Source organism: Verticillium dahliae, genomic scaffold (assembly GCF_000150675.1).
Source record: "Verticillium dahliae VdLs.17 supercont1.2 genomic scaffold, whole genome shotgun sequence".
NCBI lineage: Eukaryota > Fungi > Ascomycota > Sordariomycetes > Glomerellales > Plectosphaerellaceae > Verticillium > Verticillium dahliae.
The window spans coordinates 260788-287030 of record NW_009276916.1 but is presented as its reverse complement, the minus strand read 5'-3'; the positions used below and the strand labels follow the sequence as shown (position 1 = coordinate 287030).

The 26243-nt window shown below is 56.7% G+C and overlaps 8 protein-coding genes and 2 non-coding genes across 10 annotated transcripts; 5 read left to right on the top strand and 5 right to left on the bottom strand.

The window, feature by feature from the left end:
* Window positions 1–1508: 1508 nt before the first annotated feature.
* On the top strand, window positions 1509–3872 carry VDAG_00893 (uncharacterized protein; the record flags this gene model as incomplete). Its single annotated transcript, XM_009649779.1, has 2 exons — window positions 1509–1714; window positions 1766–3872. 2 exons carry the CDS (start codon window positions 1509–1511, stop codon window positions 3870–3872), a joined length of 2313 nt encoding a protein of 770 aa, XP_009648074.1.
* Window positions 3873–7726: 3854 nt separating this feature from the next.
* VDAG_00892 (uncharacterized protein) lies at window positions 7727–9027 on the top strand (the record flags this gene model as incomplete). The annotated part of the gene is made up of 2 exons (XM_009649778.1): window positions 7727–8302; window positions 8353–9027. The coding sequence occupies 2 exons, from the start codon at window positions 7727–7729 to the stop codon at window positions 9025–9027; spliced, it is 1251 nt and encodes a 416-aa protein (XP_009648073.1).
* Window positions 9028–9810: 783 nt separating this feature from the next.
* Window positions 9811–9883, top strand: VDAG_20067. Its single transcript has one exon. It is a non-coding gene; the product is annotated as a tRNA-Lys (tRNA).
* A 353-nt stretch (window positions 9884–10236) lies between these two features.
* VDAG_00891 (uncharacterized protein) lies at window positions 10237–12593 on the bottom strand (the record flags this gene model as incomplete). The annotated part of the gene is made up of 5 exons (XM_009649777.1): window positions 10237–11333; window positions 11402–11473; window positions 11561–11639; window positions 11757–11817; window positions 12059–12593. The coding sequence occupies 5 exons, from the start codon at window positions 12591–12593 to the stop codon at window positions 10506–10508; spliced, it is 1575 nt and encodes a 524-aa protein (XP_009648072.1). The 3' UTR covers window positions 10237–10505.
* Window positions 12594–13090: 497 nt separating this feature from the next.
* On the bottom strand, window positions 13091–15839 carry VDAG_00890 (histone deacetylase clr3). Its single transcript, XM_009649776.1, has 5 exons — window positions 14132–15839; window positions 14022–14085; window positions 13874–13966; window positions 13644–13818; window positions 13091–13592 (listed from the first exon to the last, which is right to left on the bottom strand). The coding sequence occupies exons 1-5, from the start codon at window positions 15700–15702 to the stop codon at window positions 13276–13278; spliced, it is 2220 nt and encodes a 739-aa protein (XP_009648071.1). The 5' UTR covers window positions 15703–15839; the 3' UTR covers window positions 13091–13275.
* A 990-nt stretch (window positions 15840–16829) lies between these two features.
* On the bottom strand, window positions 16830–17863 carry VDAG_00889 (short chain dehydrogenase/reductase family; the record flags this gene model as incomplete). The annotated part of the gene is made up of 4 exons (XM_009649775.1): window positions 16830–17038; window positions 17089–17569; window positions 17629–17729; window positions 17782–17863. 4 exons carry the CDS (start codon window positions 17861–17863, stop codon window positions 16830–16832), a joined length of 873 nt encoding a protein of 290 aa, XP_009648070.1.
* A 672-nt stretch (window positions 17864–18535) lies between these two features.
* On the top strand, window positions 18536–18634 carry VDAG_20066. The gene has a single exon. It is a non-coding gene; the product is annotated as a tRNA-Asp (tRNA).
* Window positions 18635–19682: 1048 nt separating this feature from the next.
* VDAG_00888 (uncharacterized protein) lies at window positions 19683–21017 on the top strand (the record flags this gene model as incomplete). The annotated part of the gene is made up of 2 exons (XM_009649774.1): window positions 19683–20525; window positions 20580–21017. The coding sequence occupies 2 exons, from the start codon at window positions 19683–19685 to the stop codon at window positions 21015–21017; spliced, it is 1281 nt and encodes a 426-aa protein (XP_009648069.1).
* A 475-nt stretch (window positions 21018–21492) lies between these two features.
* On the bottom strand, window positions 21493–22783 carry VDAG_00887 (ribosome biogenesis protein BRX1; the record flags this gene model as incomplete). The annotated part of the gene is made up of 4 exons (XM_009649773.1): window positions 21493–21716; window positions 21855–22238; window positions 22364–22581; window positions 22662–22783. The coding sequence occupies 4 exons, from the start codon at window positions 22781–22783 to the stop codon at window positions 21493–21495; spliced, it is 948 nt and encodes a 315-aa protein (XP_009648068.1).
* Window positions 22784–23511: 728 nt separating this feature from the next.
* On the bottom strand, window positions 23512–24972 carry VDAG_00886 (GTP-binding protein ypt3). The gene is made up of 5 exons (XM_009649772.1): window positions 24910–24972; window positions 24775–24787; window positions 24262–24651; window positions 24101–24181; window positions 23512–23953 (listed from the first exon to the last, which is right to left on the bottom strand). The coding sequence occupies exons 1-5, from the start codon at window positions 24928–24930 to the stop codon at window positions 23820–23822; spliced, it is 639 nt and encodes a 212-aa protein (XP_009648067.1). The 5' UTR covers window positions 24931–24972; the 3' UTR covers window positions 23512–23819.
* Window positions 24973–26243: the final 1271 nt, after the last annotated feature.

Sequence of the window (26243 nt, the reverse complement as noted above, 5' to 3'; positions counted from 1 at the left end):
TCTCTCACCGCAGCAAGCAAGATGATGTCTGTCCGAGACCAGAACGGGGCGGCAGAAGGAGAAGCCCCGATTGTACTGATACAGTACCATGTACGTGTACATGCACTTGTACACCACTGCCCCATTGTTGTGCTGGGTTCACAACAACGGAGAGAAAACTGTCCTGTACAGAACATCGCACAATTCGACAACGGCTCGGTCTCGCCCCTGAACCCAGATTTCTGATCGCATCATTTCGGCAGTACATCGTGGTAGAAGAACTCGCCATGGGGTCAGGGGTCAGGGGTTGGCCAGGCCTGGGCTCTTCATGTGGATTGCACCAGTGGGACGGACCTGTTGGCAATGGAGCCTGGATTTAGGATTCCCTAGGATGAAGGGTGCAGGGCCGTTCCCACGTTCCCTGGCGTTGCTTATCTGAAAGGCCGTTGTTCAGACGGAGACAGTGTCAATATTGAGATGATGGGTCTCTTGGGTGGGTAGTGGCAGGCAACAGGATGGCAAGGAAAGGGAGGGAAAACGAGCCTCGCTCGCACGGCGCGTATCGGGGCCTCTCAATCAGGCAAGGGCGAGAAGAAGGTGCGCCCCTTCCCGCAACGCCGAAGCGCGTTCCTGCGTCAAATGCTTGTACCAACCCCCTGTAGATCCCAGGACTCCCTGCGCGGTGCCTGGGCTAGCGCGTCGGTTCGACAAGTCAGTGGTGGTCCTCAGTGCTGTGCACGCCTGTTTTGTGAAGGGGCGGCAAGCAAACGAGCACAACAGACGAAGGACCCCCAGCAAGCCCCGCCTCATTCATTTAGCGAAATTAGGCCTCATTCGCCAATTCCACACGTTGCTCCGTTCCCTGGCGCTCTTGGCTCCGTTTTGCTGGCCCTCGTTGGCAGGCAAGTGGCTGCGACCCTGGGTCTGGCCGTGTCTCCCCTGCCCAGTCGTTGCCTCGCTCTCCTTCCGCCGCCGCCCCCCCCTTACCTGACCTGGGGGAACAAGAGGGCGAGATAGGTGGGTTGGCAGGTTGGTGGGTCTTCTCCCGACCGACCTCCATTCAGGTCGTCCTTCGAGGTCACGACTCCTCTTTCTCCTTTCTCTCTCCTCATCGTCAGTTCCTCTCAAGCCTTCAACTGCCGACTGTCTGTCTCTTTTGCGGGATCTGCCTGCCAGCGGGCTCGTCACTCTTTTATTGTTTGTCCCAACCTTGGAAGACAAACTCTCCACACTCATTTTTACCCCCTTAGACTTGTTATACCAAGCCTACGGACGACACTCTTTACCCGCCCGCTCTGGCACCCCCAGCATCGTTCTGCTATTTTTCAAAGAACTAGGAACGACTTGATCTCCGATTAGATCCCGATTTTGACTCGGCACACCCCGAAACATTTCCCAAGATCCTTACACAAACACGCAGTCTTCGATTCTCTCCAGCATTTTTACATATTCACGACGGATTGCTTCGCCCCTAAATTAGGACGGTACATGTGAAAGGTTTGCGCCAACCTTGAGTCACGACGATCAACATGGCTGCTACAGCCTTCAATGGGAATGGCTACAGGATGGGTCCTCGGATACGCGTCCGAACTGCGGAACCCACGCATGAAGACGCCACCCTACTTAGGTCGCTAGGTCCAGTCATTGCAGCCCGAACTGAGTGTGATCCCGATCACCCCGACTGTGAAGCGCCAGCTGTCAAGCCTCAGACGGTCATTATTGCTCTCAGTGTTGTGTATGTCTAACGTGTTCTCTCCCCATGGCAAACGACTAACCAATCATGTAGGATTCCCATTGTTGCCATCATGTCGGTCCTCTACTACCTGCACCGAAGAGGTATCAAGAGGCAAAGAATGGAAGAAGCCAGCGACCCCACTATGAGTCTTGATTTTGGCATCAACGACGACAAGATGGGCAGGGGCGGTAAGCGGAAAAGTGTGTTCCGTGAGAAGATGTTGAACCTCGATCACAAGCATCGCGCGCAGGTCTCGATGGACATGAACCTCTCCAGCCCGTACCTTCTGCCACCAGCGCTCCAGGGCTCTAAGCAGTCCCTTCACTCCCTCGCCCGTAACCTCCACGACGATGACGATCCCTACCGACCAGTCAACCAGTACGGCAGCGAAGTCGGTTCTATTCGCTCGTTTCGTCCTGAGAAGGAAGGACGCGCCGGCTCATCAGTGTACACCGGATCAACCGAGCGCGGTTCGAGTCTTCACAGCCGTACTCATCCGCCTCGTCAAAACTCGCTCCCGAAGCCTCCTCCCTTGACTGCCGATCCTTTCGCAACCCCCACTGGAGCCAGAACGCCGCAGCTTGAAACATCCCCTATCTCACCGACTGGTGGTTCCCTCCCCCATGCCATTATCCCCGAGATTGGAACCGTTTCCTACGCCGAAGACTTCGACGACAGCGACCGCAACGTTTCCCATGTCCCCGATGTCACCCAACCGGCCCCGGTAGCGCAACGAGACGCCCGACGCGTCAGCTCTGGTGCTTCGCAGCCGTCCTGGAACGAACCAGCTGCGCAATTCCCTGACCCCGCGGCTCACCAAGTCCACAATTCGGCCCCGACCCTCCAGTCCCCCGTGCTCCCGGAAATTGGTGTTGGTCTGGGTCTCCATGAAATGAATTTTGAGGCCCCGCCTCAAACTTTCAACGGTCTACCTTCCGGCCCTGCCGTCCATAAGCCAGACCAAGCTGGTGTTCTTCCCGCCGTCATGCCCGACGGTCCCATGGAATTCGACGATCGCGATGGCCCGCATGGCCAGCAGTCTCAGAATTATGCGGACTATGAGCAGTATGAGGAGCGCGGTCGATCTACGCAGAGGCGCTCAATGGAGGGCAACTTCCGCGAATCCCGGGCTCTCGGGCTTGGTGTTCCTCAGCAAGACAATAAGAGGCTTTCAGTAGGATTGCGGCCTCTGCCACCTAACGAGGTTATGGAGTTCGAGGACCCCGAGGAGAGAGCGAACAGAATCCGATCCTTTTACAAGGAGTATTTCGATGATTCCAAGCCCCCTGGCGAGCACAACATGCCTCCCCCTCACCACCAGCAAGGCGGTCCCCAATACTACGAGGATTACGATGCTGGCTACGGCGGTGGCAACGACGCCTTCTACGACCCGGCTTCCAATTCTTTTGTCATGCCATATGCCCAACCAGTGACAAGGCGCGCGATGACGCCGCCACCCAGCGGATCGCGCCTGCGAGGACCTCCTTCTCGAGGTGTGCATGGGTCTATTGGGGATATGAACATGCCTCGCGGCAGGCAACAAGGCCCGCACCGTGCCGGCACAACGATGTCGAACGGCAGGGGGGGAACACCTACACGCCCAGGGTCCTCTCTCTCCAGTGCCTATGGCCAACCACGACCTGGTTCATCCGTATCCAACAAATTCCAGCGGCAACCGAAACCTAAGGGCCCACCTCCCACGGCTCTGACCACGCTACCTAACCCCTCGAAGCTGAGGGACGACAACATGGCCTTGTTGGGTGCTATCGACTTTGCGCCTCCAGAGAGCTACGAGGACCGCCAGCGCGGTCGCTCCCAGAGCCCGGCGGGTGAAAGGCGGCCGTTCGCGCCCAAGGTGCCCATCGCCTCGCCTCTTGTCAGCAGCTTTGAGGAGATGGCCGCAATCCCAAGCCCGCACTTGCTCCGAAAGTCGAGCACCTTCACGGCGCTTGACTTCGCCCCTCCCCGCAAGTTCCAAAACGAGGATAACATGAGCGATGCCGGCAGCATACGTAGCAACCGCAGTGGCATCTCGGCCGTCCAAGCCCACGCCATCCGCAGTGGCGCCGGTCGCGTCAGCCGTCTCCCAGGCGATACAGTCTTCACGCAGGCCAGTCTCGAGACGACGCTGAAACCCTCTTGGGGTATGCGCACGTAGGCGACTGACCTATTCACCCCACGTTCCATAATGGGTTGATACTCCGGCAGCGCCGGTTCATGAAGCGAGCGGCATCGGCACATATTGTTCTCAATTACGTACATGGCTCTGACTCTGCGAGGAGGGGGCGTGTTTTGTTGCATCGGCATGGGAAGACGCTTCGTCGTCCAGCGGCGCACTCTTTTTTCACCACAAGCGACATACCTGGTAATGTCTTTTTTATTTCTTGCGGGTTGGGTCACACTACAGACAAACATCACATACACACACCTACCGTGATTGGAGTATTCGGATCAGAGATGATGATGCTTTTGATCTCTCACGGGCTTTTCTGCATATAGACTGGGGCCTGAATTGTCGAAACCAGACAAAAACAGACGGTGAATACAATCAAGACACACGCGCTTGCGTGACTGACAATTTCTTGCATTTGCGACTCGGATGTGCTTGGCATGTGATGTTGACGGTGAAATCGCGTGTTTGTGAGGCTCAGGAGGAATGCCTGAATAGCTGCTTGTCCCGGAAACGCGCTCAACTAAGACTCCTGCCTGTGTACCTTGCAGATCCGGGACGCGTGACTGGCGGCTGATTTCACTGCATGGTGGGCACTACACAATAGCCACGCCGAGAAGCTGAAGTCTCAAGCGAGGCTTGCTTCGGCTGTGTGGAAGCTTCAGATCGATGGTGGCTTTCCATGCCCGTTGTGAGAGGACGGCGGCCAACCAACCACTGAGACCAGCACCTTTCTTAGGGGCGGGAGGCTGCTATTTTCGTATCTCAACACGTTCGGGCGGGTGGCGTAACCGCTTGGGAAGGGCACTGCCCCCCTCCCCCGACCAGCGTTGAGGTTTGTTGCGGCTGGTCCAGGCGTTGTTGCAGTCGAACGTTGAGGAATGTCACTTGCAAATCAGTCTTCGTGGAAAGCAAGACTTGCGATTGAGAGTAGGCTTGATCAGATAGGCTCTAGGCTGCCGCTCCGGTGTGAGCGACAAGCCCCCTGTGGTACTACAGACCGGTTTGTGGCCCGTTTCAAGTACTTCCCTTCCCCTTGATCCGATTCCCGTGATCGGATGAAGGCACGTCATCTGGTGGGACGTGGGCTGGAATGCGGGATCGCGGATCGGTTATGCGTGTGGTGCTTCTCGGGATGACCTCATGTTTGGGGTCCTTCGCTTGCAGGGCCCGAACGCTACTGACCAGCTCGCAAGAGAGGCTGCAGATGAGGCTGGCTTGGACACCCGAGGCTCGCCGGTGAAGGGGTTAGTGAGCGTCCCTTGGGAATACGAACACAAAACATCTTCTTGGTTTGCCACTGCCGTTGCAGGTCTTGGCGGGTAGCGGATGCCGAGAGGAGACTAGGCGGCGCTGCGCTGGAGGGATCGGCGGCGTGTGCGGATCGAGGGGGATCGGTCGCGGGACGGCGGGGGAAGAAGGTAATTACGGGCTTGCCGCCTGAAGAAGAGCATGCTGTGGGAGCTTGGTAGGAGGGGTTTCGGAGAGTGGTTGGTCTACGAGAATGTGTCTGTAGGCATTCAATGGGTTTCAGAGCTGCTTGATTTACAGGCCTGGGCAGCGAGGCATGATTGTGCTGTAGGTGGTTGCGATGGGTCGGATTCCCTGCGTCGGTGCGCTGGTGCGAGGTCCCGGTGCGGCGTAGGTAGGGCGTAGAGGTATGACTCGCTGCACTGACAGCGGATATGGACAGGCTACGGACCGATGTCTGGGCCACGAACTGCCGCCATAGTTTCCGCAGCGACGGTAGAGCGATTGCACCAGATGGCTTTCTTGATGAGCTAGAGCTATTGAGCTACCATGATGCTACGTGCGTTGAAGCAAAAGATCCCAGTGCAGGATTGGCTCGCCAAGGCCAGGTGTCTGAGTTGTGAACGCGTGAAGAACATTGACGCGACTAATCTCAATCTGGACAGCTGCACTCAGTGACGCCAGGTGCATGCATGTGCAATGTGCAGCAGATGCGGGTGCCGACCAACACGAGGTCAGTCAGCAGAGAAAAATAGCCCGTTCGATGCATTCACCAATGGAATGGAGCGCGTGTTCCTTCGACAAATCCAGCACTTCGGCCTAATTGAGACGCGGCTGCAATCGAGACTCCCAAGTGACGATTGATTCTATGCCATGTGTCAGTTCAGCCTCAGGACAGGCAGGGCACCGAGGACGGTTCTCGTGACCATGCTCCTGCCTCGGCCATCGGCGGATAACAGGACGTGTTTGGTCAGCGAGAAAAGGAGCAAAGCCAAAGCCGTGCGGACTTTGACCCCGGTCCTCTGTCATATGGGGGGTTCGGGGGAATAGATATAGCGCAGGGGTCTTTTTTTGCTCTCTCTTTCAGAAGTCTATCGACTGCTTGCCCAACGGGGACGGAGAAAGCGGGCATCCTCGTCGTCATTGCCCGTGCGCTCAAAGACAAGTATAGGGCAGAATGGGTGCACGCAATTTCCCCCAATGTCGCCTCGCTGCACCGGAGCGGGCTCATCCATGGGGCATATCAGGTCACTCACGGACGCAGGCTGTCGGTGAAGGGTTTCTGCAGGCGACGAGTGGTCCTCAGTCCGCAGTGGGTTTTTGAAGGGAGAGGTCGGCATGAATTCGAGGGCAAGTCTAGCATAGGCGAATGGAGAACCGGCCCTCGTGTGGTGACGATGATCCTCTTGCGTGAAAGGCTTCGAATCCAACCTTTGTGCACCTTAGGTTTCCGACGGCATATACCTTGTACAAGTACACAGTGTGGAGCTCATGTTGTTTCTCGTACCTGCCCGGGCTGGAAACGGGCTGTGCACGAAATGGGTTGGCAGTGCCACCTGAAAGGGGTAGGCCCTAGAACCCCTTCGGGGGCTTGGGGGCCTGACTCTGCCCTGGCGCTGCCCTGTTGCCCTGTTGCCCTGGCGAAGCCTTGTCCAGTAGATGCCCGAGGAGCCGAGCGTGGGAGCACTTGGAGCACTTTGAGCGCCACACGGTGCCCGCTTTCCGTCACTGGTGGGTGCTTGGCCTGGTCTCTCCTGCCCTGTCCGTCCCGGCCGCCTTCGTCTTTTGTGTGTCTTGTGTCCTGCGTCTCGTGTCTTGGCTTGGGGTTCTGCTTCCTGCTGCTGCTGCCGCTGCCGCTGCCGTCGCTGCCACTGTCACTGCCAGTCTGGGTCCCTTAATTCCCTCTCCTGCCTGCCTATTCCGTGCCCCGTCACAGCCAACCCGAATCATCCCATCTCGTTTCGGTGCTTCACTTTTTCTCTCCTTTCCTTCCCCTCGTCACTGTGTCCATCGTCTCGACCCACGATCTACAAACCCGATCATTGCAGCGCCCGACTAGCAACGCACACCCGAGCCAGCCATTCGCCGACCAGTGAACGTGCGAGACGCAGTCGCGCGACATTAGCACTTTGCACAACAATTGCTACCGGCCTTCCGTCTGTCGAGAGAGGTCCCATTCTCTAGACACCAACCCGACCTTCCGCCCCTCTGACGATACCGACCTATTCTTGGCCACGGCGTCTTGAATCGTACCCTATCGGCAATCGAATTGAAAGCAAAAACGTCGCTTCGAGTGGGATAGGCAAAATCACGGTAATTGTGCCTCGTTCGTTCCGACGCCACCCTTCACGCTTGTTTGCCCACACGTGTCTCCGCGTCCATACCTTTGGGTCGGACCAACTTGCTCTGCAGCGTGCCCTTGCAGCTCTTGAACCACATCGAGGCCTTGTTTGCTCTGCAACGTCATTCCAACTACAAAATCTCATCCGGGTCGCGTCACTGGTCTCTTTTACCTCGACACGTTACACGTTGGCTGACATTACCAACGTCGGCAGAATAATCGTTAATCCAAGCCGCGACGAATCTCCATCATGTCTGACAACACTCAATCCGCGGCGCTGCCGTCGGGTTCCCCTGCGGCTTCGCCCATTGTTAGCACGCCCAGTGGTGCCGCTACCACCACCCCAGCCAACCCCGCAACTTCTCCTTCGACCACGGCCGGCGGATCTCCAGCTCCCGTGCCCAGCAGCCCTACTGCTGTGGTGCCCTCCCCCTCGACGCCTCCGGCCCCAGCAACGACATCGACAACATCACAGCCTCCACCCCCTGCGCCATCTACGTCGACTTCCGCCCCTGCTCCGCCGCCCGAGCCTAGCACGACCTCGACGCCCCCGGCTCCCGAGACGACGACGCAGCCTACCACTTCTGAACAGGCTCCCGCGTCGACGCAGATTACCACTGTTGAGTCTTCCGTTGTGACCAACCCTGGCGGCCAGACGAGCACTGTTATTCGCACTATCACTACGACAGCCCCTCGTGCGTCGACCACCAGCGAGAGCACTGCGGCGACGAGTACTGGAACCAGCGGTCCCATCAGCCCTGGAGGTGGCGGTGGTGGTGGCCTCAGCAGCGGCGGTAAGATCGCTGTCGCCGTTGTCGTGCCCATTGTAGCTGTCGCCCCTCATCATTCTTGCTGGTCTGTACTTCTGGCGCAAAGCGAAAGACCAAGAAGGATGCTGAGGAGGAGCGGCGCAAGGAGGTTGAGGATTACGCCTATAACCCGAACGCTGATCCGACGATCCCCGCCGTGGGTGGTGCCGGAGGTGACGGTTCGTATGAGATGCGCGAGGATGCCTCATCAGCCGGTTACCGCGGCTGGGGCACCACTACTCTCGCTGGCTCCACCGGACGCAAGGCGTCGACCACCATGTCAGGCGGCAACACAGGTCAGGCTTACTCGGACATCACTTCGCAAACCCACGGCAATGTTTCTGACACACGTTCAGGCGAGCACCTGCTCAACGAGAACCAGTACGGTGGCGATGGTGAGATTCTCGGCGCCATGGGTCCTTCCGCTGCCCTGAACCGCGCCAACGGTGTTCAGCGCGGCCCGTCCAATGCCTCTTCCTCTTACAGCGCTGCCGGCCGCTCTGACGGCTCGAGCGCGGCCGAAGGTATCGGCATGGCGTACAGCGGTGCCGGCGGCAACGGTTACTACGACCAGTACGGATCGAGCAACCCTTATGGCCAGGACGCTTACAACGGTGACGGGCGCCCTTCCGAGCTGCCGGGGCAGCCCATCATTCAGGACAACCCGGCGCGACGCAACACGCGTATCGAAAGCCCCTCGCACTACCCGCAGCAGAGTGCGGGTATCTCGCAGAACTTTTAGTTTCGCGCATTAGAAAAGAAGAGATCGCTCAACACCGCGCCTGTTGGGTTTCTTTTTGTTTCTGAAGATACCCCTCCACAACCCCATCGGGCATTTCGGTCTTGCCGATCGAACACAAGGCGTTCGAGGTCTTACGGGTCATGCGTCACACGCTTACAATACTATCCATTTTTTCACTAATATCGCCAACACGGCTCCACCAACCACACCCCATGTCTACAATCTGTTTCTTTTTCAAACGAACATACAACACAGCGCATGGCGCACGACTATTTCTTTACAATCTGAGGGTCTCGTCAAGGTGGCCAGGAGACAGTTTTCAGGACACTTTGATGTTACTTGATGTTTGATTTGGTGTATATATGGAGAGGGGAGGAGGCACTTTTGCACTGCGCCTGTGGCAGGGAGAAGTTCTACGCTCTGAGAAGCGACTGTTTGCTCACATAAAAGCAACGCGATATGAATTCTTATTTTGTCTATACAATGCGGTTCTTCGTCCCACGTCCTCTCGTATCTGCACCGGTTTTACTTTCACCGCGGCTAAAGTCTTCTCTCTCTCGGATGCGGGTGGGCTCGTGTTCGATTGGGCCGACAGACGAGGCTGTCGCGCCAACCAGCTCCGGCATGATCCCCCCTAAACCGCCGGATACGCCGCAACGGGTAGATGCTAGGCAAAAAAAAAAATCAAAAAGAAAAAAAAAATCTGTTCACCCTCCAACCCCACGCACACCCGCAACATGAATTCCGCTCCCGAGTCGGGTTGCAACAACAAGCAACCTGCCTGCCCGGCTAGCTCAATCGGTAGAGCGTGAGACTCTTAATCTCAAGGTTGGGGGTTCGAGCCCCCCGTTGGGCTCAATTCCTGACGCATCTCGTACGAGACCTTCACTTTTGCTGTTTTGCATCGTGCGCTGTCTGTGTCTGGACCAGCATGGTAGTTTACTTGACCTTGGCACCTGCATTGCGCTTGGAACCTGAGCCTCGGTATCATGAGGTGTTGTTTGATGTTTGTCGTTCTGACGGTGCAGAGAACGATGGCTGTATGGAGCATGATAATGGTGCATGTCGACGTATAAGAAGAGAAGAAGGGTTCACGATGTAAGAAGAACAAGCTGAGAGTTATTGGATGCTCACGCTCGTCCGATGCCAGGGTTATCCTGACGAACGTTGATCCAGAGATGAACAGTTTGACATGACCATGCGCAGAGTCAGGAGAGATTGTACGAGTATTAACCATCATTGGGGTATCGTCGGCGTGGATAACCATCCATATCTAGTCCTACAATAGTGTCCCTCAGCTTGTTGTTTCCAACCACACCCGAGCGACTCTTCTCCGTCCCGAGGACCAACTCTGGCGCTTCATCCAGATTTACAAATCTCGTACAACCCCACCAGCCTGTCATCCAACAGAACCGGAGGAGGCGAGGGTCCAGCACGGCAGAGGTCGAGTGCACAAGGAGTACAACCAGGCCAAGCCCCTAAAAGGCTGGCCCCTCCGTGAGACCCATCATGCTCTGCTCGTTAAAGTCGACCCTCGTCTTCCACGCCTTGCTCTCGAGCTCGAGCCTGTCCCACACGGCGAGGCCCTGCCTCAGCTTGTCCTGCTTGGCGTCGAGTTCGTGGCGCAGCTTCTCCTCCTCAGCCTTGAGCTTGCGGTAGTGCGACTCGAGCTCGCGCGTGACGCCGAGGCTGGTGGGCAGCATGGCCGGGTCGATCTTGCCGCCGGGGATGATGGGCGGCATGCCGGCGAGCATGCTCTGCGCGAGGGTCGGGCGCGCGTTGTGCTGTGCGCTTCCGCCTCCGCCGCCGCTGCCACCCCCAGAGGGACCCGTGGGTGGGTTGAAGGGCTTCGAGGTCATCGAGGGCGTCGGGGGGCCGGACGAGTTGGCAGGGTTAGAGCGCGGGCCGGTGGGGATGCTGCTGGGGCCGTTGCCCTGGCCGAGCGTGGGCGAGGGCGAAGTGATGGGGGCGTGCCGTGGGGGAGGGGGTCCGTTGGACCAGCTCCCGCGGCCGCGGTTGCTGAAGCTACCGCCTCGGGGCTGCGCGACGTAGCCTCGCGGGCCGGCGGGAGGAATGGTCGGGCTCGTGACTTCGGCGCGCGGCGGAGGGCCACTGGGGGCTGGCTGGGCCCGAGGGGCAGGAGTGGAGGATGGCGAAGCTGCGGGTGCGGTGAAGTTTCGGCTGGCTGCAGGCCCGGTGGGTGGCGCGCGCAGAGCGGCTGGTCCGCGTGGGGGCGTCTTGCCGCGAGGAGGCGACTTGCCACGGGACGGCGATCGGGCGGCCGAGGCAGCAGGAGGCGGAGGTTCCTGTGGTGCGGGTTTTGGACCATCTCGAATCGCGACGGAGGTTGCGCTGCTGGGCTGCTGAGGCGTACGTTCCCGTTCTCGAGAGTGGGGACGCGAGCGAGGTCGCGCAGGTTGTGGGTGAGGAGAAGATTTCCCAGATGCTGATTGTGAGTTTATGGCAGACGGCATAGCCGAATCCCGCGGCGGCGATGGGCGCCTGTTGAATGGACCTGACTGGTATCTCTCACCCCCGCGACGGCTTGGGCTTCGCGAACGGGCCCGGAATCCGCCAACGAGGCCCCAGGGAGCCCTTCTTCATTGGGCGATCTGTCGAGGGGAAGCCTCTGTCACGGTTCACGAAATGAAAGGGGAAGCGGGACCGTCTCCCTGGGCACAGCTGTCAGCGCGATCATAGCTAATTAATTGACAGACGTTTTTTCATACCTGTCGTCCCGTCGCTCAAACGGTCTGTCCCTGTTGTCACGCCTCATCGGCGACCTGGGGCCTGTCCATACGATCGTTCCTCATAGCGGGCGACCTGCCCAAAGGTGTTCGCCTTCCCGGACGGACTACGTTTGGGCGGCCGACGACCGAGCGCCGTTACAGGCTGCGACTCCTCTCCCTCCGCCTCCACGTATCACCGCCCCCACGAGGCGACCTGTCCCTCAACGGCCGAAAGCGCTCGGCACTTCTAGACCTTCGGCGCAACGGGGAGCGTCCCATCCTGGGCGGCGATCTCCCGATACGCGGCGGTGACCTTCCTGGTCTTGGTGGCGATCGACCAGGCCTCGGCGGTGACCTCCCAAGCCTCGGAGGTGATCTTCCAGGTCTGAGGGGTGATCTCACAGGCCTCGGGGGCGATCTCCCAGGTCTCGGTGGTGATCTCCCAGGTCTCGGCGGTGAACGACCCATTCTCGGCGGCGGCGAGCGGCCAGGCCGCCCCGGAGACCGGCCAGGCACGTAGCTGTCCGAGATGAGGGGCGGGCTCCGCGGCCGCTCTCTGTCCCTGCCACGATCTCTGACGTCTCGATCTCGGTCACGGTCTCGATCCCTGTCTCGCTCGCGATCGCGATCGCGGTCCCAGTCGCGGTCGCGGTCACGGTCTCGGGGGGGAGGTGGGCTGCGGGCTCTCCGGGGGGAATGGTCGCCGCGGGGAAAGGGCCGCCATGATTCGCCGGCGCCATATCTAGTGACCTCTCCATCCTCGAACCTAAAGTGCACGCATGAGTATGGGAACAGGCAGGCCTTTTGGGGAGATGTGGCCGGAGGGAAGGACGCCATGAGGCAGGCTGCTTACCGGTTCCTGCGATCGCGATCCATCGTTTGGTTCGCACGATGGTGCTTCGCACAAGCGGTGTGTCGGTCTTCTTCACTAAGTAGTTTTTCGTAGAGTTGATTCCGAAATGGTGTTTGATGGTCGAGAAGACGTGTTCGCGGGGGGGGGTTAGTGGTTTGAGTGCGGTTTCGTCGAGGTATGGCGGGTTGACGAGGTCGAGAGGACCAAGTCGTTGAGGTTCCTGAGAGTGGATCGCCGCGTCAGGGAAACTTTTCCCTGTAGGGAAAGAGCAGGGGGCTTATCAGACGCGCCGATAAGGAAATGGCAGCGGTCCGTGTATACCTGCCAGGAGTACTGTACCGTAAGGTCTTACACCTGTGAGCAGCTGATGGTCAGGTCTGTGTTCACATTTCTTTATACTACCTATTCATCAAACAGCAAAAAGACATGAATCCGCATAATCACGTTCCGCACAATCACTTGCGCAAAGTCAAGGAGTGTCTCTTAGAAAGCCTCAGTCAATTCCATGACGAAATGCTTGACGGAAGCCAATAGGTGTATACGCACAAACTACCCATCCCCCCTCATAGTGCAGAAATGACATCGCAAACCAACTCCATCGCCTGGCCACATTCCACTTGCAGCGAGATTCTCTCCAATCTCCAATCTCGACTCTCTACCTCTAGCTCATGACATCTTCTCGTCGTCTGTCGTCTCAGGTTTGTTGCTGGCAATGGCTTGCAAGATCCAGGCTTGGACGTCTTCCGCGTGGAGCTGCATCATCTTACTGAGGCCGTTGGTCGGGCTCCGCTTGACCGAGCCGAATCGCCGCTTCTGCACCTTTCGCGTCAAGTCCTCGCTCTTCCAGCACAAATGGTCGCTCGCTATGTACACCTGTGAGTGCTCCTTGTACCAGGCTGACAGATCTGGATCCACGTCTGACTTGACGGGACGGAGCGTGCCCGTGACAAAGTTGACAACACCTGTGATGCGCGGCTTACAATCTGCAACTCGTTAGCCCTGTCGGCCTATCTTGGTCTCGCGCTCAAATATACCTCTGCCCATGAGGAGGACCTTGACTCCCAGGTAGGCATTACCTACACCCATCAAGAAGATCTCTGTAGCGTTCTCGTAAAGCTGGATGTAATTGTCCCACAGATAGCAGACCAACTCCTGCAATTGGGCTTGCATGATCTTCTCTGGCGAGCGGGGAATAAAAGCATCCGTGTCCTGAGCTGCGTCAGTATGGGGTGCATGGTGTGTGGCTGCCCTCTCCATGACTCACTTCTTCTTGAGGCAACGAGGCTGGGACATTGATGTCCATGACGCCGAAACCCTGGCTTACTGCCCAGTCGATGTACTCGACGACCGGATCAACCTGTGACAATCCAAATCAGCATGAGCCATGCCAGTAGACCTCAAACTATGCTTACAATCCACGCGTTGTGAGACTCCAGATGGTTGTCATGAGAATCAGGTTGGGCAACCAGTTGCGGCCTGTAGGGTCAGTAAAGCAATTCATCAGTAGGGCATGATGACATACGGGTCATGCAGAATAACCAGAAGACGTTCTGTTTCTTGCAAGTTTGGCGTCACCAGCACTTGGTTCTCATACGCCTTGAAAAGTACGTCTCGCTGGATGTAAAGCGGGATCATGTTGTGACGCGTCGCGAGGTCCTGCCGCTGTCCGAGTCTAACGTGGTCGTGCAAGCGCGTCGCATGCTGGTCCTGGATATCAGCCACATTGACGATGCCGGGCCGCATGCATTCCCAGTACGGCGCTTGGTATGCTTGCACCGTGGCCAAGACTCTCGCCGCATCCCGGTTGATCTTGGGGATCTCCATTCTAGGGGGCGGTTCGCCCATGAGCGTCCGGGCGACGGCGACGGCGGATGTTGATATCGCCCGTAGATTGTAGCCACCTTCGAGACACACGGCAAGCTTGCCGTCGGCGAGAGACATGAGCATGTGCGTCATGTGGGCGTAGCACGGGGGCGTAACGAAGCAGCCACCGAGCTCGTCGCCGTCAGCGGCATCGAAACCTGCCGAGATGACTACGAGATCAGGGTTAAATTCCTTTGCGATGGGCATGATGATCTTCTGGAAGGCAGCCATGTATTCGCCGTCGCCCATGCCTTGCGCGTGCCAGCCAATGTTGATGTTCTTGCCGAGACCAGGACCAGTACCGCAATGCTCCATACCACCATCCGGTACCATGGGGTTTTCAGGCTGGCCGGGGTAAAACTGGCCATTCTCATAGACGTGTATGGATATGTAGAGAACATTTGGATCTTGGTAAAAGATGTTTTGAATGCCGTTGCCATGGTGAACGTCCCAGTCGAGCACGAGGACCTTGCGGCAGATTTCGGGGTATTCCTGCTGGCAGACCTTGACAGCAACTGGGACGTTGTTGAAGAAACAAAATCCAAGGGACTGATCGTACTCGGCATGGTGTCCTGGCGGCCGGATGACAGCGAAGGCGTTCTTGACATTGCTTTCGACAACCTGCTTGCATGTGTCGATGGCGCCTCCACACGACAGCAGTGCTGCCGGAAAGGAAAGACTGCCGACGTAGAGAGAGGCACGGCCCTTGTCGAGCTCGACACTGAGGGCACGAAGTTCGGTGTAGGACATGGTCGACAGGTTCTCTACCCAGGCATAGTGGTCTGGAGTATGCGCGAGGAGAATCTCTTCCTTGGCGGCCTCGCGGGCCGCGATGCGCCACATGTACTTTGTCGGGGTGTGTTGGACAATTTTGGCAACATTGGCTTCGGGCCCTGTGTAGAGCAAACCAGCTTTCTTGAAAGCCTTGATGATCTCCTCTATGCGACGTGGGTCCTCCGGGTGGTGAGGATGAGAGGTAAAGTCGGCGTTACAGTGCAGCTTCATCCGATCATCATAACAACATCCTGTTGGAAGTTGACCACGACGGCGCAGCTGAGATACGACAGTGGCGTCCTCTGAGTCCTCATATTCCTCATCATAGCCTTCGTCATACTCCTCGTCGGAGGAAGTAGTGCCGTTGACTGAGGGGCCCTGATCTGGAGGAGGCTGGGGCCCTGCAACACCGTTGGATCCTGCGGCATCGCGCATCTGCCAGTCCTCCCCGTCCATGGGGGCGTCTTTCTGCATCCGTCGACCTCTGGGACACCGGGGACCGGGAGCTTTCGAGAAGGGAAGCCTCCGATTCCCAGGAGGATCGATCAGATCTGGGGCTACGCCAGTGATGCGCTTCGAGGCTTGAGGAGCTGCAGGTACGTCAGCACATCGCATGTTCGCAAATTGGAAGGCCGATATTAGACTGGCGGCCTTGGTCGAATGATTCAACAGCTAGTGAGTTTGTGACGTTGGTAAAGTGTATACACTTGTCTCTTCGCAAGCTCGCGCAACAGAGGCGTTGATCGCGGAGCGAGTGTGTATAGGACATGGATGCAAGTACCAAAGAGTATTATAAGGCACAGATGCAACAGAGAGCTCTCGGGTACGAGAGGATGCGTCACTGAGAGAAATGGTAACTTGTGACTGACCTGGTAGACAATGCGGCCTCCTTTGACCAGAGGAGCTTGATTGTTAAGGTGTACTTGTCGTGAATCCCATTCCGGGGTCAGATGGACGCGCAACCCTTGATAAAATGTGAGTATTTCGATAGGGAGAGGGAAGCTCAAGCTGCGTCGAAACAATTTGCGACAAATCTATAGCAGCGCATTCATCGAGCTCGAGCCGCAGGTAGTACTGGAGAGGTGAAGGTGAGTGTGAAGGTGAGGGCCAATCCGGGACAGGAAGCTCAGGCGCGGCTACCACCTGGGGCCGCCAAGGCAAGTATACAGTGTGAGATGCTCGACTGCGGCTCTGCCAGACTGTCTCGTCGCGTTGTACCGACTTCTACTATCCGTTCTTTTCCTCCAGATTCAATGCCCAGTTTCTCGGTTTCTGGAAAATCAACTTAATGCCTATCCCATTCTTTCTTCTCACACCACCTTAGGTACCTACCTAGTCAGGTACCTATGCATCACATTGACCTCGACATTATGGAGTCGTTGCCTGGCTCATGAATATGCTCATATCACGTGATATTATGCCTGACAGCTGGGCCCACCTGTCTGCCCCTTTCTCGGCCGTCAAGGTCCTCTCCATCAGTCAGTTTGACATTGGATTGTGACTGTGCTACATGAAAAGGCACCCTAGATATCTTGCTGCCTACCAGAGTCTCCGCCTACACCGCATTTCCACTGTTTCCAATATCAGTACGACGATGGCACCACTGCGACCCGGCCACCATCCGTAAGGAGGACGTTCCCGTTGATGTAGCCTCCCGCACGGCTCACCAGGAAAAGCACCGCACCCGCCATGTCCTGTATGTCGTCAGGTCTTTCCTCAGGAATCACACTCTTAGGCCATGGTTTATCGCCTTGCTTTGCGAGCAAGCCCTCGGTCATTTCACTGGGGTAGACTGCTCTTAGATCAGCGCGTTACCTGTGCGCGGACTTCCACGCCACTTACATCCTGGCGCAATGATATTCGAGCGAATATCATAAGGGACCAATGCTGTCGAAAACACCTTCATCAGATGCACCACCCCGGCCTTGGAGCTGCTATACGCATATCCTGCCAAAGGCTGTCGGTTGAAGGACGCAACGCTGGCTGTTGCGATGACTTGACTTCTCTGCTGCACATGGCCGCGCTTATTGCCAGCATCCAGGAGCTCGAGGAAGGCCGCCACCGTGTTGAAAACGCCCGTGTTGTTCACAGCGAACGTGTTGGTGAACTCGTCCGAGCTGGTGCTCCAGAGTTTCTCTCTGAACTGTGACAGGCTTGGATTCGCCGGCAGTCCCTCGAGCCCGGGGCCTGTGATGCCTGAGTTGGCGATGACTACGTTGACAAACCCGTGAGCTGCTGTAAGCTCCTCCACGGCTCGCTCAAGATCCTTCTTGTTGGTCACATCTGCCTGGATTGGCTTGATGTTGCCGTGTCTCTTGACGTCCTATCAGCAAAGAGAGGTTTTGGCCTGTTGCATGCGACAGCAGACGAGACGAGACTCACAGAAGTGCTCGCAGCCTTATCGAGCGTCTCCTTGCGCCGGCCAAGAATATAAACGATAGCTCCGTTTGCTTCCAAGGCTTGAGCGATCATGAGACCAATACCTGCGGTTCTCGTCAGAGGTGATACGATATGGCATGGCTAGAGGCACCATACCACTTCCCCCACCAGTCACTACTGCGACAAGATCCTTCACACCGAACAGATCGGTCACATCAATTGGTGCGTTGTTCGTCATTGCAGGAGTCCCTAGGTGATGCAGGTGGAGTTGACTCAATCTCATCGACGAGCGTCCAACCTGCCATTTTATATTCGGGTTTCCCCCCCAATAAGTATGCATGATGGTGACATCGAGTCGAAGCTTCTTGCTCGCATATGCCCGTCTTGCGTCCGGACTTCCGACGATGTGACTCAATTCGCCGGGGGCCATCCTCACCTGTTGACCTACCAAATAGCTTCCCTCTGCATTACAGCACATGCAGCTTGATGGCTGCACATCAATTGTTGACCAACTAGACACTACCAGTTAACCGGCTACCTACTTTTTTGTCCCCACAGTCCCCATCCTGAATGACAATCACTCAGCTATCTACTCCAAGCTCTTTCTTCAACGGCGGATCGAAGATTACTCCTCATCGTCGTCTTGCGGGTTCCAATTCCCGATCGCCCCAAATTGTCACTCCCTTCCCTCAATATCAATATCATTAACACATGTACTGGCCGCGCCACATTCGAGTTCAATCCTCTACTGCACGCATCGGGGGTCTGTCGATTCTCGGCTCACCGTATCGACCCCGAAATGGCCCTCCTCGCCCCACCATCGTGAAGTGGAATCGAAGAACTTGCCCTCCCCACAACTGCTCCATTGAGATATTGTATTGCACCAAAAAAGGGTCTCGTCAACAATTCATTCCGATTAGTCTAGTGGTTAGGATATCGGCTTGTCATTTCAAGGACGTCTGTCGTCTGATGTTCGCCGGGGACCGGGGTTCAATTCCCCGATCGGAAGATCTTTTGCCTCGTAGGCTTTTGACATGAGATTCAATCATGGTAAGCGTTTGGTGTTAGATGCTTAGTAGTGATGGTCCAGTTCTTTGGCTCGGAGACAGACAGGATAATGGAAGGAAACGCTTTCTTGAGTGTTCAATCAAGTCCTTGAATTGGGAATACGGCAAGATCAACAGAGCCAGACGCTACGAGATCGATGTGAATATCTCATTCAACTCTATACATCTGACGACTCTGTGCAGAGGGTTGATGAATCTACTTGACAGGTCGACATGGCTGATTGTACTCCTAGAAGAAGTCGGCAATACTAAGTCCGCACCCGATGACATCATTACCTCAGCAAGCACGGGCCCGAGGCTGAGAGTCACCTCATCTCGCGTCGTACTACGCGTCTCCCTGAAGCCAACTTCACCTTCTGAGTCAACTGCTGTGCCTCTTTTGCATCTTTGAGACGCCCTTCGTCGCTTCATCCTGTAGGCAACCATGGCTCTCCAGAAAGGTCACAACCCTTCTGTGCCCGCGCCTCAGCAGCGCGCCCAACAACAAATGACACCCTCCGGCGTTGCCAGCCTTTTTGATAGCCCCAGTGCTGGGGTGATTGAACAGTAGGCCAATACGTCCATCGTTCCTTGTTGATTACAACATCAACGAGGGACACCTTGAGAGCGCCGACTCTCCTTTGATCTTTAGATCTTGTCTTCGCGGCTGGCTTACAAGTCACAAACGGCAAGACGCCGTCCGATAATCGGACGATAACGAAGCTTTGCTGCTCGAGTACCTTGTTGAGGACGAGCCATTGAAGCCAAGGGTAACCACCTGAAGCCTGAAGAAGCATAGAGTGGTATAGAGAAGACTGAGCCCTGATCAAGAATGTGAGTTTGCTCACAACGATCTTGGTGCCTTTCCATGATTAACCTCTGGGCACAGATAGAAACATACAGCTGCCTGCATGATCCTTTTTGAAGCGTTGAAAAACATTACAGTATTCACCGCCAGCACCAAGAACACTCATCACGATTGCTCGCCAGATTTCCGCGTCCTACAGAAAGATGGCTGCAACATACTCTTCCCGAGTGGGGACCTCCATCCCCACTCATGACAAGAAGTCCACACCGAAGGTGTCCGGGACTTTGGACGGCCTTGAAGGCCTTCCGGTGGAGATTCTTTTCGACATTTACCATCATCTCGATGTCGAGAGCGTCTTCCTCTTGGCGCAGACCAACACATTGTTCTACGGGCTTCTGCACCGCAACCAAGCCCAGGTCTTGCTGCCGATCCTCCAACGGGACTTCAGCCCATTTCATGAGCTCCTGCAGGTCTACACAGCCTCTGATGACGACTTCAATGACCATGGCGGGACATTCCAGCCCCGCAGGATCGTGTACAGACGATACCCCGGCGACTCCGTTGGCCTCACTCTGTCGCGTGGTGGCATGTCGATGAATGTCCAAGCTACGAAAGAACTCGTCAGTGTTCTTGGAGCCGACAGGCCCACCACCGCAGTCGTACTGCCCTCCCCTCGCACCGCCGTGCTCACGCAAAGGGACCTGCGACCTCTGCTCAAGTACTGCTCTGTCGTGCGTAAATGGGAGGAATTGTACCCTCGTTTGCACTGGCTTGCCGAACCGGAAAGCTGTCGAATCCTGCGGGACCGGGAAAGAGAGAAGCTCCGCCGGGCACTCTACCGCTGGTGGCTGCATGCGCGATACTTCCACGGTGATGGCCCACGGCCCCGAGGCGGCGAGCCGGAACCTTTTGTCCATGACATTCGGACCAGCCAAATGCGAATGTATTCCACCAGTGATCTTATGGAGCTGAGGGCACTCTTTGTCTCGGTCAAGAATATGATCCGCCACTACATCTACCCCAACCTGGAGCAGAACATGATCGAGGTGAGTTGCCCATCTGACCCAATTATCAAGGGCGCGGCTGATTTATTGCGACAGACCGAGGACTCTACGCCCCTGGAACAAATGATCGAGCGCAGCATCTGCGAACGTATCGTCGACACATATGCCAAGCTCGATCCGGGGGAACTGATGTTCTACTTCGACAACCTCTACAGTTACCCTCGCAAGAGACTCGTCAACGATGTCAATCTGCGCCATCCGACCTTTGTCCACGACCAGGAGTCTCTGCAAGCTGCCATTCGCTCTGCGGTTAATGAACGGCGGTGGCTGGATGGCATTGAGCAGCTCGAGGACCTTGGGAGCATCGTTGGGGACCCGCGACAAGTCAACACCAAGTACAGTGGCGATGGCAGTGCCGATGCCTCCATTCCTGCGCCGGGTGTTATGCGACGTTCCCGCAACGACTGGTCACCGCCTGGCGATGATGGTCGTGCTTTGACTGAGCGTGGTCATCTGCCTGCTGTGCGCATCTGAACGTGCGTCACCGTGTATGCCTGGGCATGCTCAGGGCGCAACGATATGCAGATGCCGTTGGTAGTTGTGACCGGAGGACGGAGCCAGGGTTGAGAAAGAGGGATAGATAGTTCTCATTTGCACATGGGCAGCCTGTCAGCATGACTTTACAACCTGGCATGTCAATTAAAAAATGGATATGTCGCTGTGAATCCCCCGGGAAACCTGTCCATACTAAATTGGCTGATTGTGATTTGCGAGCCATTGCGTCAAAGCTACCTTGCGTGCCACGCATCAAATAAGCAAAAGAAGAGCATTTGCCGAACCGCAACCGCCGCACCTGCAGATGACCGCAGCAAATCATAATTCAGACAGGAGGATCGCTGCCACATGGCTTCACACTCGTCGTTGACTACACGCTCACCATCACCATAGCCGTACCTCGCCCAGTGTGTCACTTGGTATCTTCCTTTCTATAATCATTACCCTACACCCGTTACGCGAAAAGCATCTTGTGGTCCAGGGCGTCGGTCGGCTGCTTCCGCCCGCCGTTCGTCCGCAGGCCGAGATCGCCCTTCTTGTTCAACCTCTCCGAAGTCTGTTCCGCCCGCGCGCTGTGCCTCTTGGCCGCCTTCTGCCTCAGCTCGGCGCGCACCTGGTTGGGGCTGACGAACTGCTTGTTCTCGTAGATGACGGGACCCCCGAACGATCCTTCCAGAACTGTTGTCATGCGTTAGCCAGTCTCGTGTCACGCAAGCGGGGGTTTCAGCAGGTTGTCCCATCGCATGGCAAAGCGGCGAGGACAACCCCCAGAGCCAGTGCTGCAGAACCAGAAAAGAAAAAAAAAGGGGGACCTACTGAGGATGGGAGTCAGGACAGCCCGGGGGCCGATCTCGAGGAGGGAGACATCCGTGGCTTTGAGCCCGCGCGCCTTGCCGGCGGCCTTCTTGCTGCTCTTTGTCGCCTCGTCGAGCTCCTCGCCCTCCTTCTCCTCCGTGGCCTCGACCTCCTTGATCTCGTAGTTGCGTATCCAGATCTTGCCGTCGACGATGCTGAAGCCCATGACGTGGTCGATGAAGGGCTTCGCCTTGCGCGCGCCCTGGGGCACGCCAAAGGTCTGCGTGAACATTTGCTTGATGACCTGGAGGTGGGGCTCCGACTCGAAGGCGGCGTCAAAGGAGAGCAGCGGGCGGGAGCCCTTGAGGCAGTTGCCCGTGAAGTGGAGCTCCTCCATGGTGTGCACTGTGGATGCGAAAGAAGATGCATGCGTTAGCTAATTTTTGATTCTGCATGTTTGTTCGGCCGGGCGCTCATGACAACGATGCGACGCGCGACTGAACGAGGGGGTGGTGGGAGGCAGGACGTACTGTTCTGGACGTGGAACTTGATGGTGGGACCGTTGGGGGGCTTGGCAAAGTGCAGGTAGAGATCCTTGCCCTTGCGCGCCTCGCCGAAGATGATGTTGTTGCAGTTGTACATCTCGCAGAGCTCGTTCAGCTCGTAGAGCCTCGTCTTGGAGTCGAACTTGGCATCCTTGCGGCCGTGGGGCATGAGGCTGGCGAGATCGTTGAGGAGGTGGCGGTGCCTGTCGGGGGCCAGAGTGTTAGTATCGACCATGGCCCTGGTGTCCGCCATCATGAGAGGACCAGAGGCGCCGAGACTGACCTGTATGTGACGCCGCGCGTTGACAGGATGAGAACCCTCTGCTTGTTCTTGCGGACACCGTTGGCGGGCGCCTCGACCTTGGAGGCGCTGCTCTTGTTGAGGGACTTGTAGACCGACGCCATCGGGGGCAATTGGTTGAAGGAACGATTTGAGGGGTGGTTTTGTTCGGCGATATCGTGGGGCGTAGGCGACGGAGTGTCTTGTTCAATCTTACTGTCGTCGTCGGCCGTAAACCAGCCTTAGCTTTTCTCCAATGCGAAGTTCGTCGGTCCAAAAAAATTAGACGGGGCCGCTGTTATCGCCCGATAAGGAGCAACTGATGTGGTGGGGCTGACAGACAGAACGAGCTAGACCCAATTCAGACTAGACCTGTCCTCGACACCAAACCCCTTGTTTGAGAGTGCCTGGCTATTGCTTTGAGGGGGGGAAGAGAGTTTGAGAGGCTCTGGACTGTGGTGTGGTCGATGACGCCTCGGCTGGCGCAGCAAAGATATGTCACGAGGGCCTTCAGCACAGTGTCGTAAACCCCGAGATGCAGACAACCTTGTGCGCTGTGGAGCTCTACATCTTATCCTCGGTGATAGATCAATTGCGATGAGTGACATCCAGCCCGATTCATCATACGAACATGGGCACCATGGTTAACTTCCACAGGGGTGTCCAGGGCGTCTTCACGATGTGTCGTCATCTCATGCCAGGCTGTCTGATGCTACCCTACCTTACCTTAATTATGCTTCTCTTGCCTGGTCGGAGTTCCTACATGATGCAAGACAAACCAGGTCCAGGCTGCAGCGGAAGACGCGCACATTGACACATTAAACCATCTTCATTTAAGTAGGTACGTAGGCATGCCTGGACGATCGTTGAAAGCATCAGATCCCTAAAAGCCCACGCGGTCCGAGAGGGGGAGGGGAAAGGGAGGAAGAGGACAACAATAACAACAAAAGGAAAGGTCAAGACTATACTCCGCCCCCTCAGTAAAATCATGAAAGAAGACTCGTGCATTCCTGGTCATTCCTCGATGCAGGCCACCCGTTCACCCAGCCAAGTGACGTACTATTCCGGGACATATGTGTGAGACGCCATGATATCGTAACGAACCCGTGCCAGCCCAAGGACCTTGAGAAAGCTCGCAAGCAACAACATGTGACGGCCTCTTTAACAGCACTTGCCACCCTTGTCCGCGTTCTCGTCTGCGGGCTTGCTGAGCGACAGGCTTGTGCCGGCAGCGATGTTAGCCTGCGCGCCGTCGCCCGAGTCGAGAGCTTTGCTAGATACGATCCGGTAGATCTCTGTGAAGCAGGGCGGTCAGTCTTCGTTGGTGGTCACAGGGGGCATGCCCCGCAAAGCTAGGCAGGCAGCTGAGAGCGGAGGGCACACAGCGGATCATCGAGGGGGAGGGGAGCGCAGCGGCGCAAGACCGTGGCAGCACGACGTACCAGTCAGGATGTTCTGGAAGGCCAGCTCGACATTGCTGGCATCGAGGGCAGACGTCTCGATGAAAGAGAGGTTGTTCTCGCCTGCAGGGGGGTGTTAGCCAATTATGGGTCGCAATGCTGCTCCGTATGCAGGCTACACCGCAACGAGGGCATCGACGTACTGGCAAAAGCCTTGGCCTCCTCAGTCGGCACGGCGCGCAGGTGACGCAAATCGCTCTTGTTTCCGACCAGCATGATGACAATGTTGGCATCGGCGTGGTCGCGCAGCTCCTTGAGCCATCTCGTGACGTTCTCGTAGGTCTGGTGCTTGCTGATGTCGTATACGAGAAGGGCGCCGACAGCACCACGGTAGTAGGCCGACGTGATGGCGCGGTAGCGCTCTTGGCCGGCGGTGTCCCAAATCTGTGCCTTGATCGTCTTGGAGTCGACCTGGATGGAACGGGTGGCAAACTCGACACCGATTGTCGACTTGGAGTCGAGGTTGAACTCGTTTCGGGTGAATCGACTGAGAAGGTTGGACTTTCCGACGCCCGAGTCACCAATCAGCACCACTAGGAAGGACACGGGTCAGCAAGCCGTCGAGTTGCGGTCGTCGGCTGGTCGTCGACGGGTCGTCGAACGGAATCGCCTTTGTCGCGGCCGTCGTCGCCATCGCACGGCAAGTGGGTGCACACCTTTGAAGAGGAACTGTGGACAGCTTCAAGTCAGCACGAGCCAGACAGACACACAAGGAGGGGCGGAGGCGTGGTGGGGGACGATCCATCCAGGGATCCGTGGCGGTCTACGGAGACTCGGACGGGTCGACTCACGTCATATTCGTCGTTGGCCATGTTGGGCGATAGAAGCTGGCGGCGCGATGTTGTGAGAGGGGTTGTCGATGGATGGATTGCAGGCAAAGGCGAAGGGGTGCGCAGGGCAAAAGGGTTGGGGTTGAATTGCGAGGTATGGAGGCCGAAGCCAAGTGGTTCTACTGGCTCGAGGCGGGAGAGATAAAGGCGGGCGGGTGAGTTTCTAGGTCGAGTGCAGCGCAGGAGAACGGACCTACGTAGGCGCCGCAGGAGAGTGCTTGGACGGGGCGCCCACAAGACTCGTGATTGGCCACTAGCGGGGCTGGTGCGCTAAAACGTTCAAGGTACCGCCTGTAAAACCAGCAACGCAGGGCCTGGAGCGGTACACATGTGACGGGCAGGCGAAGTGTTGGAATGGAAGTAACACTGGAGCCTTTGGGCTGCATTGCATCCACCTGGCGCTGTGACCCCTACCTTACCACCTGCCCAGGGACCTACCACCTACCCATCCCTCGGCGCTTGGGGAGCACGGTGTCGTGGTCATACCTACCTGGTGCCTTACCTACCAAGGTAAGGTAGAGAGAGGTAGTGCCTCCCTAGGTAAGGTAGTAGGTACCTAGCAACCTCGTCTTCCTGCCTCGCGGCGTCCGATTAGGCAACAATCGAGATCCGCAGGATGCATTTTATTGTCTGCTTCGACGACGACATTGTCTGGCACTCGCCCACTTCATCAGACACTGCTGGGTGATCGCCATTTCTTTTTTGAGGTTCCCTCCCGACAAACATGCGGGCAATGCACATGCCACCGAGAGGCTCCGGCAGGGACGGGAATGGAAGCCAGTTTCGCCATTCGGACGTGTTTCACTGAGACGGAATGTCTCGACCGGCCTTGCTTGGCCACGTGATTGTCGTTCTTTAGCGGCAACTCACCAGTTCGCTAAAGTAAGGTAGCGTACAGTAGGTACGTTAGGTACCTGTACCTCTAGGCAAGGTACCTAGGCAAAAGTATGGTACAAAGGCGTTTTTGGTATGATTGGTAGACGGGCCCAATACAGTAGACATGATGGTCTTGATCATTGGTTGCTACCCCATTACCATGGAGAAGAGAGATGAAGCATGAGAGTGAGTTAGCACGACATTACTTGATGTACTTAACACTTTTGTCCTTGACAAATCCTAGACATGTCTGTGATCTTGCGGCATCTTGGGACGATAAGCGCTCTTACGCGCCCTGACGCGGCAATTGGCGTTTTCGAGGCGGGCTAACCGGTCGTTGGTCACAACTACCTGTCTGCCCACCAACGTAACATGTCAATCATCTCTACCCCTGTCTGCGCGAAACCTGAGGATTATTG